General features: G+C 34.0%; 1 protein-coding gene across 5 annotated transcripts; it reads left to right on the forward strand.

Annotated features, from left to right (window-relative positions):
- The first annotated feature begins 948 nt into the window (after window positions 1–948).
- Window positions 949–13,346, forward strand: LOC140673247 (solute carrier family 35 member F3). 5 transcript variants are annotated; one of them, XM_072906077.1, is made up of 11 exons: window positions 949–1,424; window positions 2,710–2,859; window positions 4,053–4,318; window positions 4,740–4,898; window positions 4,982–5,332; window positions 5,689–5,817; window positions 5,926–6,115; window positions 6,210–6,299; window positions 6,545–6,674; window positions 9,845–10,272; window positions 11,686–13,346. In XM_072906077.1, exons 2-10 carry the CDS (start codon window positions 2,724–2,726, stop codon window positions 10,242–10,244), a joined length of 1,851 nt encoding a protein of 616 aa, XP_072762178.1. In that variant the 5' UTR covers window positions 949–1,424; window positions 2,710–2,723; the 3' UTR covers window positions 10,245–10,272; window positions 11,686–13,346. The 5 variants fall into 5 exon arrangements, with proteins under 5 accessions (XP_072762178.1, XP_072762177.1, XP_072762179.1 ...); XM_072906076.1 differs by having other exon boundaries at window positions 9,845–10,197; window positions 11,686–13,344; XM_072906079.1 differs by lacking the exon at window positions 9,845–10,272 and adding an exon at window positions 8,348–8,377 and having other exon boundaries at window positions 953–1,424; window positions 11,686–13,343.
- The last annotated feature ends 2,493 nt before the right edge of the window (window positions 13,347–15,839 follow it).

The following is a 15,839-nucleotide window of genomic DNA, read 5'->3' on the forward strand; positions in this document are numbered from 1 at the left end:
GGAATATAATGCGAGCGGAGGGTGAGCTAGCTTTGCGTCAATTACGATCGATTATATATGATTATGCTGTTCGTGCGCTACTTTAACTTTGTAAATCTAAGCGTACGGAAAATAATATGAGACTTTTTATATATGAAAATAAGAAACTGAAAGAATATTGTTACATATAGTTTTAACGAGTATAGTAGTGGCACATATGTGCTTCATTTAACAATACATTCGAGACGGCCAGAATTTTCTGCAATTTATATCTTTTTATTATTTTGATTAAAAATCTTTATTTAGATACTTGCCGCAGTATTTATCTTTGTTTTCATATTATTTTGAGAAGAAGTAAGAAATTACGAATACCTTATGTAAAGTATCGACTATTTTGATAAAAGGTGGCTTTAATATTTTTAGAATTATGTTAAAAATATTAGAGTGTTGATTTAATTAATACAAAGTATAAGTTTTATTTTCATTAAAAATATCTTTTTATATCGAGGCAATAGAATTGCGTATCTACTCTGGAAAATCTGGAATTCTCAGGGATTTCTTTTATAGAGAATTCTCGTGGAAATTTTATTTTGAAACCCGGAGAATTTTTTAAACAATTTCCTTTTTGATAATTTTACTCTTATAAAGTTTTTTTCATTTGCAAAACTAGCATTTAAAACTTAAGTGATTCTAAGTGTTTTATTTTTTTTGTATTAGAAAATCCATACAAAATAAATAATCTTAAAAAGTTGCACCAAAAATCTTTAAAAAAAAATATTCTGTTTAAGAAATTTCCTGGGATGAGCTTTGAATAAAAATATTTAAAAGATCAGAGAATTTTCAAAGAATTTTTGCACAAGATTTGAGACACCCGGTAAATAATGTTATTTAGTGGTATTTTGGGACACTTTGTATATCGTGTATACCCGGAGGAGTTGTAATCGGAGCAGCGACGCCAGCAGGGTAGTTGCGGGCTGTACAGGCGCAGACGCGAGCGGCCTGGTGAACGAACGGCCGCTTACGAGGGTTCGCTTGGCAATCAATGGCATAGCAGGGTTGCTCGAGAATCCGTCTCCGATCACAATTAGTGCGACGCGTGTAGAAATCACAGTTTCTTTTCTGTGCGCCAAGATTGCAAATACAGATCCTCCGAAATAAAATTGTGCGCAGGGTAACTGTAATCACGGTCACGCGTTTCTGACGATGACAGATCGTGCCGTTGATTAATTACGCCGCGAGTTCTTGCGATAATCGTAACGGGCGAAAGTGGGTGATGAGGTCAGAGTAAGCCCGCGATCCACGGCGATGTCGTTATTGTGACATCAATCCCGTGACAGATTGTCGAATTGAACGGGAGGAGTCGGCCAGATCACCGGGTGGACCATGAACCATGGATACGTCGCAGGTCGAAAACGGCGCGACTTCGGAGGAGAGACGTAAGGAAGGTACGTGCGCGATCTTATCTTATTTTAAGCTCGATGAAAAATCCAGCAGTGGATTTTCCGCGCAGTTTTTCTCCGAGCGTTTTACATTCCATTGTTGTCGGTTATCGCGTAAAGACGAGTCGGTTTCTTCATGATATTTTGATGACTGAATTGAATTATTTCGTCGTTTACTTTGAAAATAGCCAGCCTTAAATTTATTAATCTTGAAGTTTCGTTGAAATTCTTACATCAAAATTTGTGTATTATATTTCAAAGCTGATCTTAAACATCCTACTTTCGAAGCAAAGATTGTTATCTAATTAATTTAACAGCGAAAAGTCATCAAAATTTTGAATAATCTTGTTGTGTTAGAATATAGTTTTTAAATTATTGAAATACAATTATATGACAATTTCCGAGTCTACATAATTTATTCGTCGAACTGCATGTTTTTATTCTGTCAGCTCTTTTTAATTTGACTAATTTTATACTTTTGATTTTAACGATAGAATGCACTGTAAAATTTGCATGCTCATTCTCTGTAATTATCTATTAATTTAAAACACTTAATGTCGCTAACTAACGCAATTTGTTCGCGCAATTTCAGAGTTTGAAACTGGTATAATTACTAGAAATATATAGTCCAATTATTTTGAAAGACACTATACTATCAAATTTTAAACACATTGAAATTAATCAATCTTATAAGTAATCTTTATATTTATTTAGTCAGAACACAAAACAATTAGTATACTAATTAATAAAAATAAATATATATAAATAAATATAAATATAAAAATATATATAATATATAATATAAATATATAAATATATATAAATAAATATATATATATATATATTATTATTAAAAATAAATATATTTATTTTTCCAATCGAAAGAATTATATACCAATTTCAAACTCGTTTATTTCATCTTCAATAAATATAAAAGCAGAGATTATTTATCATTGCTAAGCTCCTATCTTATTGTTAGTGTACCCTTTTAATTACTCTTGATCGTAAGATGCACCTGTTCAATTACAATAGAAAATAATAGAACTCTTGTGAAAAGAAACTGTATAAAAAAATCACTCTGACATGCGGGCGTCGCATGTGTCGAAAAAAATGTTTACATGCGTCGCCCGCGAATACGTCGGGGGATCAACAAGTCGTGCATTCGTAGCAAACTCGCCAAGTTGCACCAAGTGTCCCGCATGATGATGATGTTCCTTTGATGAAGTGACGTAGCCGGTGTAGCCTGTCGCGGTAAACGCAATCTCTCTTTCTCTAATGACATGTTTTAAAGAACGCGCTTAAGCCATGGGTAGCGGAGGGGTTGGTGAGGTACCAACGATATTTCATCCCCGACGATCGCGTACGTCGAATATAACCCTCAGCGATGATCAACAGACTCATGGTCCTTTCATCACTCCTATCCAGGTTGCACTCCACGCAGGTAAGTTGATGGCGCGCTTTTATATACGGACTATTGATATTCCTATAGCGGACGTTTCCTTTTAACCACAAGTACTCTAAATAATATGATTTATTTGATGAAAATTAGAAGATTTTAATTTTCTCGGTAATAATTGTTTTAAGATTCTATCCACATATGATACATGTATAAAGTTCATCCCGAGAACAATATATAATCAAATAAATATTTAAATATATAAATATTTTTAAAATTATTTTTCCCTTATTCTTCTTGCACACATTTTTCTTGCATAAACGGAATATCGAATATATATATCGAAATACATTTCATATATAATTTTATATATTGTATTTTATATATATATGTATTAGATTTATATATGATTATGTACGGACTTTTTTCAGAAGTTTAATTGAGTCGTACACAATTCTAAATTAAAATGATTATGAAATTATTACATGTATTAACAATATTAGAAACGAATAATGATTTGTATTCCTAATCAAGTTTTACGAAGAAAGACCGATTTATGACTGGATTCTGTGACTGGAAGGAGACATAGTGTTGGTTTATGATACTCTGTATAATGATCGTCGACGATTCATTCCAATATCGATTGAAGAATCTGACAACAGATTTAGCACCGGTGGATTTGTAGCGATTTTATAGCATATTTATAAGAAACTTAGAATTCTAAGAAAGCCTATATTAGCTCATTATATTAATTATCAGTTACTAATTTCCAGTATATATCAGCTTCTTTACATTATTATATAAAGTGCTCGCATAGTATACGCGTGCAATATTTTGGTTTGCTAAAGTTAGTTTGCCTCTATAAATAGTCTAAAGGTAAAATCGCAAAAATGTCGAAATCAGGACATGCTTACGAAAAGCTGCGCACGTCGTATCACTTTGAGCTGTTTAAAGACATGCAAAGCTTACACATTCACACACACACACACACATACACCTTTCCTACACAGCTTTATTTGGACGGAGAGAGAGAGGATAAAAATAGATTTAATCTCGTAGCTTCTTCCATTGCCTGGAGCACAAAATTCACGATAATCTATTTACAATCATGGTAGTCCAGTTAGCAAAAAAAAAAAAATACACGCTGAGTATCTGTGTCTAAAATTTCTTTTACAAACGAACAGATTTAGGTAGAAGTATCCCCGTTGAGAGATGAAGACCGACCATGAATATTTCAGGATGCGAGCAACAACAGGGTTGCACCGTCGCCGATGGACGCGGCGATTCTGCGTCCAGTTGTCGTACTTTGGAGACCACCGGAAGTGCTGTAGGAAGCGGCGGCGGTGGCGGCGGCGGCGATAGCGGAACCGGAAGTGTACAAGCTCAACCGACAGCACAAACTCGGTCGTCGATTCACGTGACCCCGACTTCGATTCCGGTCGTTCAACGACCGAGCTCGATTTCGACGTGTTTCGCATCCTGCTGTGCCGAGAGCGCAAAAAAGGTCCATTGTAATCTTAATCTTGAGACTAAAATCATCGTTTACAATTTGGAACAAAAATGTAGATTAAAAACAAAATTATACACGATTAAAAATTATTTGATCCTCAATGATTGAATTCGCAAGTTTTTCATATAATAAACTGTTTCATATTTAATTATAAATATTCTATTAATCGTAATCAATGCGACAAATTTCTTTTGAATCAAGTCACATGTAGCTATAAAAATAATAAGATACGTTAAACTAATAATCCTTTTTCTTTACAACTTTAATCGCAAATTTCTCCAAATCGTATCGTGAGGGAGAATTTAGAAATTTACTACTCAGCTTAAAAAAAAAACATCTACAGAAAATAATTCCTCTCTTTTCTGTGTTGGAAAAACGTTATTTTTTTGTTAAACAACATTATTCTCAATTACAGATATATTTCGGGGTGTGCGTGACGATATGCGTGACGGCGAGTTGGGTCGGGGCGACGCATTGCATCAAGTATTTGTATTTTCACAAGTCGACAAGCGACAAAATCTCGCAAACGTCCGTCACCACGAATTCCTCCACGGATGACTTACATCATCAGCATGTGAGCTTATTTACTTCAGGCTTCTCCTTCTTTCTTTTTTATTCGCCTTTCTAACGATGACATATAACGATAACTGTCATCAGATCACCCTTCCTTACGACGCACCCTTCTTCACGACGTGGTTCTGCACCAACTGGGAAGTCCTGTATTTCCCGGTCTACTTCATCTGTCGGGCTGCCAGAACCAAGTGCGCCACCCCTTCCGAAATAATCGCCGAGAGCCTTCGCGGCTTTCGCGATAAGGGCTTCACCGGCGGCCGCTTTTTACTCAGGTGCAGCCTCTTCTGCTGCTTGTGGGTCATCACGAATTACTTGTACATACTCTCGTTGCGAATACTGTTAGCTACGGACGTAATGGCATTATTCGCGACCAATGTTTCATGCGTCTATCTGCTCTCATGGGTCATTCTTCACGAACAATTTGTGGGTGTGAGGGTTAGTAATTTTAAGAGAAAAATACATCTTTTTTCCTTTCAATAACAAAGAGAGAAAGAAAGAATGTCGAAATTAATTTTATTAACGGTCGTTAAAGTTTAGTAGATGCTACTTATCTCTTTGAAAAGACAGAGAAATGTGTTAATTATATTAAATATTATAAAACTCAATATAAAAATTATTTTGTTTATTTGTAAAAAATGTTAAATTTATTCGATGTAAATCGAGATAGCATCGCAAATTAAAAATTAAAGAATATTTTTTGGTGCCTGATGGAATGCACTCTTCTTAAATTTTCATGATAAAAGGCTTTAATTTCATTATCAAACTTGAAGTTTTGCTTATTGCTGTTACAGATAGTCGCGGTGATCCTGTGCAATACCGGCATCGCGCTCTTAGCTTATATGGACGGTATAACCGGAAGTCCGACCCTCGGAGGTGTCGTTCTTGCTACCGCAGCGGCAGCTGGCTCTGCCGTTTACAAAGTAAGCGATGTAATACACTGTATTACACGCGCAATCGCAATTGCAATGTAAGATAATTTTTAATTTAATATTGAATATTTTTTAACAAATATAATTCCTCCTTTATAGGTTCTCTTTAAGAAAGTAATAGGAGAAACTACGTTCGGCCAAATGTCTCTATTTTTCTCTCTCATCGGTTTATGCAACGCCGCTTTGTTATGGCCGATTTGTCTAGCTCTTTACTTTTCCGGGGCGGAAACTATGCATTGGGGAAGATTACCGTGGGCAGCGTTACTCTCCGCCAGCATCCTCCATTTAGGTCCGAATTTACATCAATCTAAACTTAGATTTATTATACATGTAAACTCATGTATACTTGTGATTAACATGCACCCTGAACGACTTATTTGCAGTTGCGAATATGCTCGGCAATTTCAGCATCGCCCTCACTTACGACCTGTTCATTACTCTTGGATTAATCACAGCTGTACCTGTGTCCGCTGGTACGTACAAAACGATCAACTAGTTACTTTCAAATAATATGTATTCGCGTAAATTGATTAAATTTAATTAATAAATTAAAAGGAAAACCTAGTTGCTCGATAAAAATGAGAAAATTAAAATATTCTTTATTCGCGCATAAAAAAATTTCGAATTACGTCATCGCAATATTTATCCTTTACTTTTATTCATGTACACCATTCTGTTGTCTTACTAATCGTCACATATATATATATAATTGATGCAGCACTGGACGTTATTTTCTACGGGGCGTACTTTATGGGTATGAAATTGGCCGGCATGATCTTCATAGCAGTCGGTTTCTTCCTTGTAATGTTTCCGGATAATTGGCCCGATTATATAACGAGGCTGCTCCGGTATGTTTTCTTAACTTGTATTCCATATATAATGCGGTTCTGTGGTATGCACTTTTAATTCGGAGTTTATTTATTTTCTCTTTTAGTCTTTAGTTCTTTTAGAAACTTCTATATCCTACTTTTGTCTATCTCTCTTTTTCCTTCTCTCTCTCTCCCTCTCTCTCTCTCTCTCTATCTATCTATCTATCTATCTATCTCTCTTTCTCTCTATCTTTCTCTTTCTATATATTTTCTTTATTCTTGCAACGATACAAACTATCATTTTTTACCTTGTTTGGCACCAGAATAGAGGCAGCGCGTAGTCTCACTCAAGTAGAGTGCTTGAAAAAAAAAAAAAAAAATATATATATATATATATATATATATATATGTATATATTTTCCATTTATACGCTGCCTTAATTCTTTCAATTTTTTTGAAAGCGTATACAAAATTTATTTTCTAAACTGCTTTTAAAATATGTATATACCGCGTAAAACATAGACCGCGTTTTTTAAACAATTATAAACCCGTTTTTGCACAACGTATGATTTCAATAAAAAAAATCTCCCTTTCGTCGCAGATAAAAAAAAAAAAATCGCCTGATCAAACGCGATCGTTAATAACGCGCGAGAACGTTAAGAATTCTTTTTACAATTCACCATTGAATATCACTTGCGATCGTTTTTCATTTGAGAGATCCTCGACGGTTTCGATTTGAATTTGTGTTTTAAAGCGCAAATTCTTCGAATTTATTTTGCGTCTCATCAGCCATTTTGCAGCTTTGCAGCTCCATGCGATAAACATATCAAATTTCATATGAAATATTTTATTTCGCTGCATAGATATATCAGCCGAACGATTATGCCGAGCATTGCGATTTTCTTTCGCATTTAGAGGCAAACTCGTGCACACTCTTGTCACGCTTAACAGAAATTAAAGACTAGCACTGATATTGTTTTACAGGAAGCCTGGAATATACGACAGGTTTAAAGTATATAATTAAATGATATGATCATATTTTATATAGCGCACATACATACACAAGTGATAATGTAACCGGGATAAAAACTTGGCAGAATTTACGCTTAAATACCAGTGATATATTTAGATACAACGTGAAATATTAATATGAATTAATAATCTATGTAAGCCAAACTACTTTTTATTTAGTTCTTCTCCTATTTAATATTTTCTAAACTGCGCTTCAAGAACAGTGTATCTTCGATGCGTAATTAAAATAATTAATTTTCTCTGGCATTTACCATTATTTTATATAATTCTGCAAATATTCAACACAGGGTTTAAAAATAAGTTTTACAAAGTATTTTTCATATGTTATTTTCACACTTGAATCCATCAAGAAATTTATTTCCGATTGTTGGAATTTATCTAGAAAAGTTGTTAAATTTTTTATACCTTACATTCGTCATAATTTATCCAAATATTATCTAAATATTATTCTTCTTTTATTCTTGCTAAGAAAATGATGTAAAAATTGTTGCTATTGATGAAACTTGCTCGTCAGATTTTTAACATACCTTATTCGGTTCTTAGAACTTGAATTGTTTAGATTAAAAAATTGGAAAAATAAATAATTAAATTGCTTATTAAGCTGCTTATTGTCTGTGAAATCAATGTCGACATTTCATCACTCGCTTCCCAACAATCAGGACCATTATATGCTGTTACAGAAACGTAGTCCTCATGAGTCACAGTGCAAGGTAAGAAAATACATCTCATACGTGTCTTGCTCTAGTTATATCGAAAATTTATTCTCCTTCTCAATAACTAAACGCTATTCATGCACAAACATTGTAAGATTGCGATGTAAGAAATAGCGCGGTCCAAAAGTTGAAATATTCGATAAATGTAGAGATATGTCACTTCTGTAATATACGACATTTAAAAATATTTAAATTTATGCGATAAATATATACACTATTTTTTTAAATATATTCCAATATATTGAAAAAAATAGTGTACAACTAACAAGAAGATTGTTTCCAAAAGTGTAAACTAACAAGAAGATTGTTTCCAAAAGGAAATTTGTAGTCGTAATTTTTCACTTTACTACATCGGATAAATTATTATTTAGCTAAACTGTAAAGAGTATAAATTTTCCGTAAAAGAGCAAGCGGTATAAATGTCAATAGGCGCATGATTTATAACATTTTCTCGATTTTCTCCATTTTGCATGGACACGTGTGAGCTTGGCTTACTTTTCATTGGCTTGTTTTTCTCTTAAAGCAAAACGGTATGCCTTTTTTATTTACGCTTCTTTTTCTCCCGATATCACTTGCTTCTTTTGATCATTCCGTTAACTTCGATGTTCCTCTGTATGCCAGCAACCATTCTTATTCATCCAAAATCTTTATTCAAAATTGGATCGATGATGAAACACGTGCTAGATTTATGATTTAATTCCGTCACTGTCTCTCCTCGGAAATCTTAAGAGGTTGCTTTTGCCTTGACGGTCGTCTAAAGCATCTTGGAACGGTACATCTATTTCTCCCTCAACTCCCATATTTAGTCATGTTTTTGTCTGTTTGGCCCAGTGTCCCGCCTGATTAATTAGTGACCCGGAACGTCATAGAAATTCTGCGATATTTGTAAGTTTATATTTAAATTTAAATTAATTATTTTTATTTTTTGTAATTAACATAATTTTCCTATTTAAAAATTTTTAATATAAATTTCTCTTTAATATATAAATAAACTTGTAAAGATTAAGAAAAAAAAAACAAATGAAAAATGTTTGAAAATAGGAATGTTTTTTCTTACATATAATTATATTTTAGAATGTCTTTATTTATATACATAATTTAACAGTAATTAACCACAGGAATTGATTTTTTGTTTTGTTAAACTGCATAATATCATCTAATTATACAATCAATAATTTAGTGAAATTTTATGGCAAATCGCTGAATTTCTACGACGGAGATGTCCATGCCCTCCACCCCGATCTACCCCGATCGCCGAGATTTAACGTGAGCACGAGGAACGTAGCTCTTGAGTAAGAGACGATATCGCTGATGAACGCGAAGTTCCTCCTAATTACACTAAAAAAAAAAAAAAGACCAACGAGACACGCCGTCGAGAGGAGCCACCCCCAACAGAAGTCCCCGCGCGAAGAAAATCGAGAGATCGATTGATGAGAGTCTCGGGCTTGATATATATATATGCAGTACCACGGGGGGCGGCCAACGGCAGGGTGGCAGGACTTTCCTTAGCAGTCGCGCGGCGCCTCTTCAGCAACGTCAGCAACGTCTGAGGAGCTACGGCGTAATCGCCGCTCACGGAGATGGCCAGACGCTGCTACCGATGAGTAACAACAACAACAACAACAACAACAACAACAACAACAACAACAACACCGGCAGCGGGAGCAGTCAGTCCGCAGCTAATCGACACGTTAACAACTCCCAACAGTTCAGCTCGATCTCCGAAATCCAATTACGCCGTGTCCCTCCTTCCACCTCGACTTCCACCACCGTCGTCAGCAACAGCTACTCGCACGATCCTCGTAATCAGCAGCAAGGTATGAGAACTATCAGGCTGGTGGCGAAGCCACGCGTGCCGCGGTAAAAAAGAAGATATCAGGTAGGAAGATCAGGTGCGGGAAGATCAAGGTCGGATCGAGCGTGTGATAGTTGGCTGGCGACTAGGTAGCATCGTATAGCGTCTTGGTGTTTTGTGTCGCTCGGGATATGTATAAGGGAAAGTGCTGGGGGTAATTGGCAGGGATTTGTGCTAGAGCCAGTGGCAGTCGAAGGCGCTGAATATTTAGTTGCGCAATGTCATTATTGCTCTGATTATCTTTAAGCTAGGCGGCTAACTGATTGATGCAATGTAGCATAAAGGCCGAACTTTAGCGAATATATATACAGGGTATATTCTATGTTACCACTTTCTCTTTTACTAACGTAAAGTATATACTTTTTTCATAATTTAATAAGAAGGTGGTAAATTATATTTAAAACAAAAAATAATTTAATTAAAATTGAAAAATAAAGCTTGTCACCTCCGATATTTGTAAGTTGTAAAGTGTCGCGAAATTTGTACAATCACTTTTTATAAGAGAAGATTTAATTGATCAAAATTTTAAATGCCAATAGTTGTAAAATATCCTGTATATGAAAGCACGATAAGGAATGTCTTGGTAAAACTTCAAATCTTTCTCTCTCCTTTCTCTTCGCATCTACTTGTTCGTAGTAATTCATTTAGTTTTTCTGTCTCGTGTGAATGTTCCAAATAAATTTTATTTTTATTATATACATCGTTCGTGTGTGCCACGCAAATTTTCGGAATGAAACATTGCGGCATGTGTCATGCTGTTCGGCGACATAATTACTGTTGTGATTCAGCTCGTTAATTGCATATCTTGCTAAACGGACGGTCAATCCCATGTGACAATCGATTATATTGATCGGAGAATATTTTATTATATTAAGTAAATTGCGCACAGAAAATTATACATTTTTACTTGTAATAATGGGATATCCGTGACTGTTTGCGATAGTTATAAATTGAATATTTTTGCGTGAAGATTTTCTGACAATTATATTAATATATAAAAATTAAAAGAAAAAATTTTTAATATAAAAATAACATATTATATATAATGCAATTTATATTTACACGTGAGAAACGTCACGCATTCAAGTCCAACACAATAATAAGTTGAATTCATTTTTCCTTGTTGAAGTTGCTATATTAAATAAAATGCAATAAATATTTTAATTTAAATCTCTTTGATAACTTGAAATGCAATAATATACATTTATTCTTATACATTAGAAATAGGAATAAAAATAAAAGAGGACAATTATAAAAAAAATTATTTTTTTTTTCTCTTTTCACAGTTGTTTATATACCGTTCATGATAAAGTAAAGCAAACGAAGAGTCTGAAAGTTTCCACGCGAGATTGTTTCCACGTCGAAAAAAAAATCGCGTTTTGCATGCAAATTAAGATCCCTAGTTGACGTTTATTTAAATCAACACAAATAACATAATTTTCGCTTGCAGGTGGAGCAGGAGACACAGGCATGGCATGTCAGACGGATCGTCGCGCGACGTGATCGATTATCGAACCGGTTATATAAAATCACATCTACGTTCGCCATCGGGCAGAGTTAGATGACTAAACACACCGGATACGGAAGCAATAATTACAGGATTATGGCAACGATATATAGATTCCTTTGGCAGTGGCTCAATGGCCAAAGTTATCGTTCAACTATAAGCAAATATTTGACCAGCAAATAAATTTACTAGTACCTACTAAATTTTTTTAGGATCTCCTTAAAGCTCCACTAACGATAACGTCATTTCATCAACAGCAATCATTTTCGATAGTAGTTCAATTAACTCCTCAACTCTTTTTTAATTTTGTTGTGAAAAAAAACGAGAAATATTCAAATCAATTAAATCAGAATTAAGCGAGACACAAATCCGGATAGGAAATCTATTGTAAAGCAAATACCTTTTAATATCGAGTATATACCTACTTTTTTAAATTTCAATTTTGATTAAAAAAGTCAAATAATTTATTAAAGCACTCCTTCTCCTAGCGATCGAAATTATAAAGTAAAGGAAAAATTTACTTCGAGATGCGAGAATTTATTGTTCATATTACATTAACGAAGAATATCTGTATGTCCGACGTTCTTTACTGTTGAAGTTTTCCACTCTTTTGCTACAATTATCGTTTCTACAATTCAAGTATGTACATATGGATCGATTCGATTCAATCCAAAATGTGTACGAAATACATTTCTATAGTCTTAACGATATTAACGTACCAATATATGTGTATGTTTGATAGCTGTAGATCAATGGATAAAAACAGTTTTGAATCGATGACAGCTAGACAGAAAGGCTACATAAAATTTCTCTAGGTTTATCCCGTTGTGAACAGCAAAAGAGAGAATTTGTTAGTTAACAATAATAGAACAACTGAATATTAGTTTTATTAAAAATAAAACAATTTACAATCGTCGAAAAATCGATGAGTTTAATTTTCCACGCGATAGAATTATCAGGAATAAATTGCCCGGAAATTTAAAAACTTGACGAGATTTATCAATTACAATTTATTTGAAAAAATCATAGAGAATACGTTTAGGTAATACTTTGAATCAAATTTTTCTTTCAACAGTTTCATGTTGTTATCGATGTATTTTGGTGAAAGAGATACGTTTGTAGAAACAGATATACGTAAAGACAATCAGAAATAGCGTATTATCTCCGATAAATACCGTTTTTTCGTCTATAAAGATATTATTGATCTATATGTATAAAGGTATTGTCTGTAGCAAAAGTATTTATATTGTAATGAAAATTAAGGCATGTTTTATTACAAAACGTCACAGCCGTTAAAACGGCTCAAAATAAAATCTATCCCACGGAGTTAGCGTATTACGACAAAGTTGACATATATAGTTTTATCTCTATATAATTCTAACTCGAGAAATAAATTTTAAACCATAGTGTTCCAGTAAACGATACTCTCGAAATTTGTGACTGTAAAAAAAAAAATAAATATTTAATAGGTAAGCAAGATTCTTAGGAGGGAAGGGAGGGGAAAGATATGGCAGCTCAATTTATAATATGTATCATTCTCACGTAGTATCTTAAATTTTACTTGAATAAAATTGATGTAGTGAAATTTGAAGATTATTAAGGTTCGTGATGAATTTTTTTCAGAATATGTATTACGATGAAACTTCAAAAGTTTCATCGAGAACTTAAATAACAATATCTATAATATACATATTATGTAAACTTTTAAATAAATTAAATCTTAAATACTAATCCATGAAACTATTTTTTCGACACCTAAAAAGTTTTATTAGCAGCGATAATTATTATTTTTTTTTTACATTTATAAGATTGCGAATATGTTCTAATTGCATTGATATTTCTTGTTCTATTTAGATTTGTGACATGTGCACATTAGAATTCCTATATGATGTTCTTTTATTTAATAAAAATAATTATCGCGAGCATTAAAATTATTCTATTATTAAATAATAAATAATAAATTAATAAATTACAAATTCTCACCCCATAGTTACTCGCCTGATGCTTCAGATCTCTTCCTCCTCTCAGGTTGTCAAGAGGTCGACAACTCTACGTTGACCTATAACTTTAAAATAAAATTCAAATTGTAGCGTTAAAAATATAGTTAATATTTCTAAAAAATAATTAATGTACGCATTGAAAAATATTTTCATGAGAGATAAATATTAAAATATTAAATTGTATTAAATTAATTAATGTTTTTAAGATGTTTTTAATCATAGAATAAAATAATAGAATATCTGTTCTTTCCTCACTTTCTTTCCTTTTTTGAGAGAGAAAAAACAAACATACGTGTAATATATTGATAATAATTAAATAGTTACGACGAAAGAGAGAAAATATTTATTTAATATAATATAATAAATTTCTATATATAATATATAATAGCACAGAGTTATATTCAGGTATGTATATTAAAGTAAATTTCTATATATTTTTCACTATTAATTCACATTTACCTATGTCTATAATAAATATATGTGTCCATAAAGCAATTTCTATTTTTCCCAAATAATTTACAAATTATTTACATCATTGATTATATTTTCATTATAATGAATGTAATAAAGAAATTTTTATATAATTATACAATAAGTTGTAAGATTGCTTTGATTAAAGTATTTTACGCATTATATATCGTAATTTACGTTTCACGTATGTACACGTTTGAAAACGCATTAAATGTATCGAAAAATAATATCATTTTAATTAAGGAATTTTACATGTATTTTAAAATCACTTGATGAACATATATAATTTAACGCGTTAAATTTGATCACATAGTACAGTGCGTATTTATTATTATTTTAGCGCGAGAAGAGAAAAAAAGAGAGAGAGAGAGAGAGCATACTCTCCTTGTCGTCACGCATTCCGTAGTAAAAGAGGGGAGACCGCGGCGTACGGCGTACGTGACTCGTGACAGCCGTACGTCATTCATTCCGACTCCGGCGGGCGTAATGTGCGCACGTGTTTTTACTCCGGCGCCGGCGCCGGCACGTGCGTTTCGCGTTCGGTTACCTCGAGGTCGAGCGCGCGATACATGTTTTTCGCGACGATACTATACATAATAATAATATGAATAATACGTAATAATATTACGATAAATCTAATGTGTTAAAATACGTCTAAAATAATTCCGAAATAAAATAATATAAAATAACATTCGACCTTAGTGACATATAGCGCGCTATTGTTTTTGACATTCGTCTCGGCTCTCGGCTTCGTCACGATCGCGGTCGTGTTTTCGTTCATATTTCCTGATTTCGATCACGAAAAATTGTTGTCGGGGATCGTATTTGATGCCGACTAACTGGGATTCTCTCAGCGTTGCTTTCCAGTAAAAAATGATTGATTGAAGAAGATGTCGAATGGATGTCGTTTATCGGCGTTTATTTGGCGTTTTTTCAATCGTCCTTTATTACTGGGCAACAACGTTTACACGCCTCAGTATCGCGGATGAGATGAATGCCGGCCGCGTAGGTAGACGTAGATTCAGTATAGAGAAATACATGAACGTGCGGTTAATATTGAGCTCGATAATCGGTTGTTGAGAGCACGGTCTGCTTCGGCAACGGGTTTCGCTCCTAACCGATTAGAGGTCGATCGATTGTTGGAATAAATCGTTGATGGGCCCCTTTTCTTGCACCGTCTACCAGCAACTACGTATCGCATTGAGGACGTCGACTGGAGGATTTAGGTCATGATTTTCGCTCCGTAAAGATGTCCGATCCATTTGATAAATGCTCAGATTGTTGAACATTCATAAAATGGGTGTTCCTCTTGATCCGTCTACCAGCCCTATGACGTATCATGTGGACGGTCTGTATGATAGACACATATGCTCATCCGAAATCGTGCCTAATGAGTCGGCCTGAGATGCGGACCTGCACGAACGAGAATCGAGCGAACTCCATTCGCGATCGATTCCCTCGATCTTTCGTCTTCTTCCGCTTCGGACTTAACTCTTGTTCGGAGTTTGATCGTGCCCGACCTGCCGACTCCAAATATGATTCTCGCGCGTGATGAAATGGGATTTTCGATCGTTCCGAAATTCGAGAGTGCCGCCAAAATATCGCGCGTAAAAATGCGAGAGTGCC

This window comes from Anoplolepis gracilipes, chromosome 14, assembly GCF_047496725.1.
Source record: "Anoplolepis gracilipes chromosome 14, ASM4749672v1, whole genome shotgun sequence".
In the NCBI taxonomy this organism is placed as follows: Eukaryota; Metazoa; Arthropoda; class Insecta; order Hymenoptera; family Formicidae; genus Anoplolepis; species Anoplolepis gracilipes.

Excerpts from the sequence above, each read along its gene's own strand:
- LOC140673247 (XM_072906076.1), top strand. The coding sequence starts at position 2,724 with ATGGGTAGCGGAGGGGTTGGTGAGGTACCAACGATATTTCATCCCCGA. Across the intron at positions 4,899-4,981 it reads ATGACTTACATCATCAGCAT|ATCACCCTTCCTTACGACGC; the intron begins GTGAGCTTATTT and ends AACTGTCATCAG. Across the intron at positions 6,675-9,844 it reads TATATAACGAGGCTGCTCCG|TACCACGGGGGGCGGCCAAC; the intron begins GTATGTTTTCTT and ends ATATATATGCAG.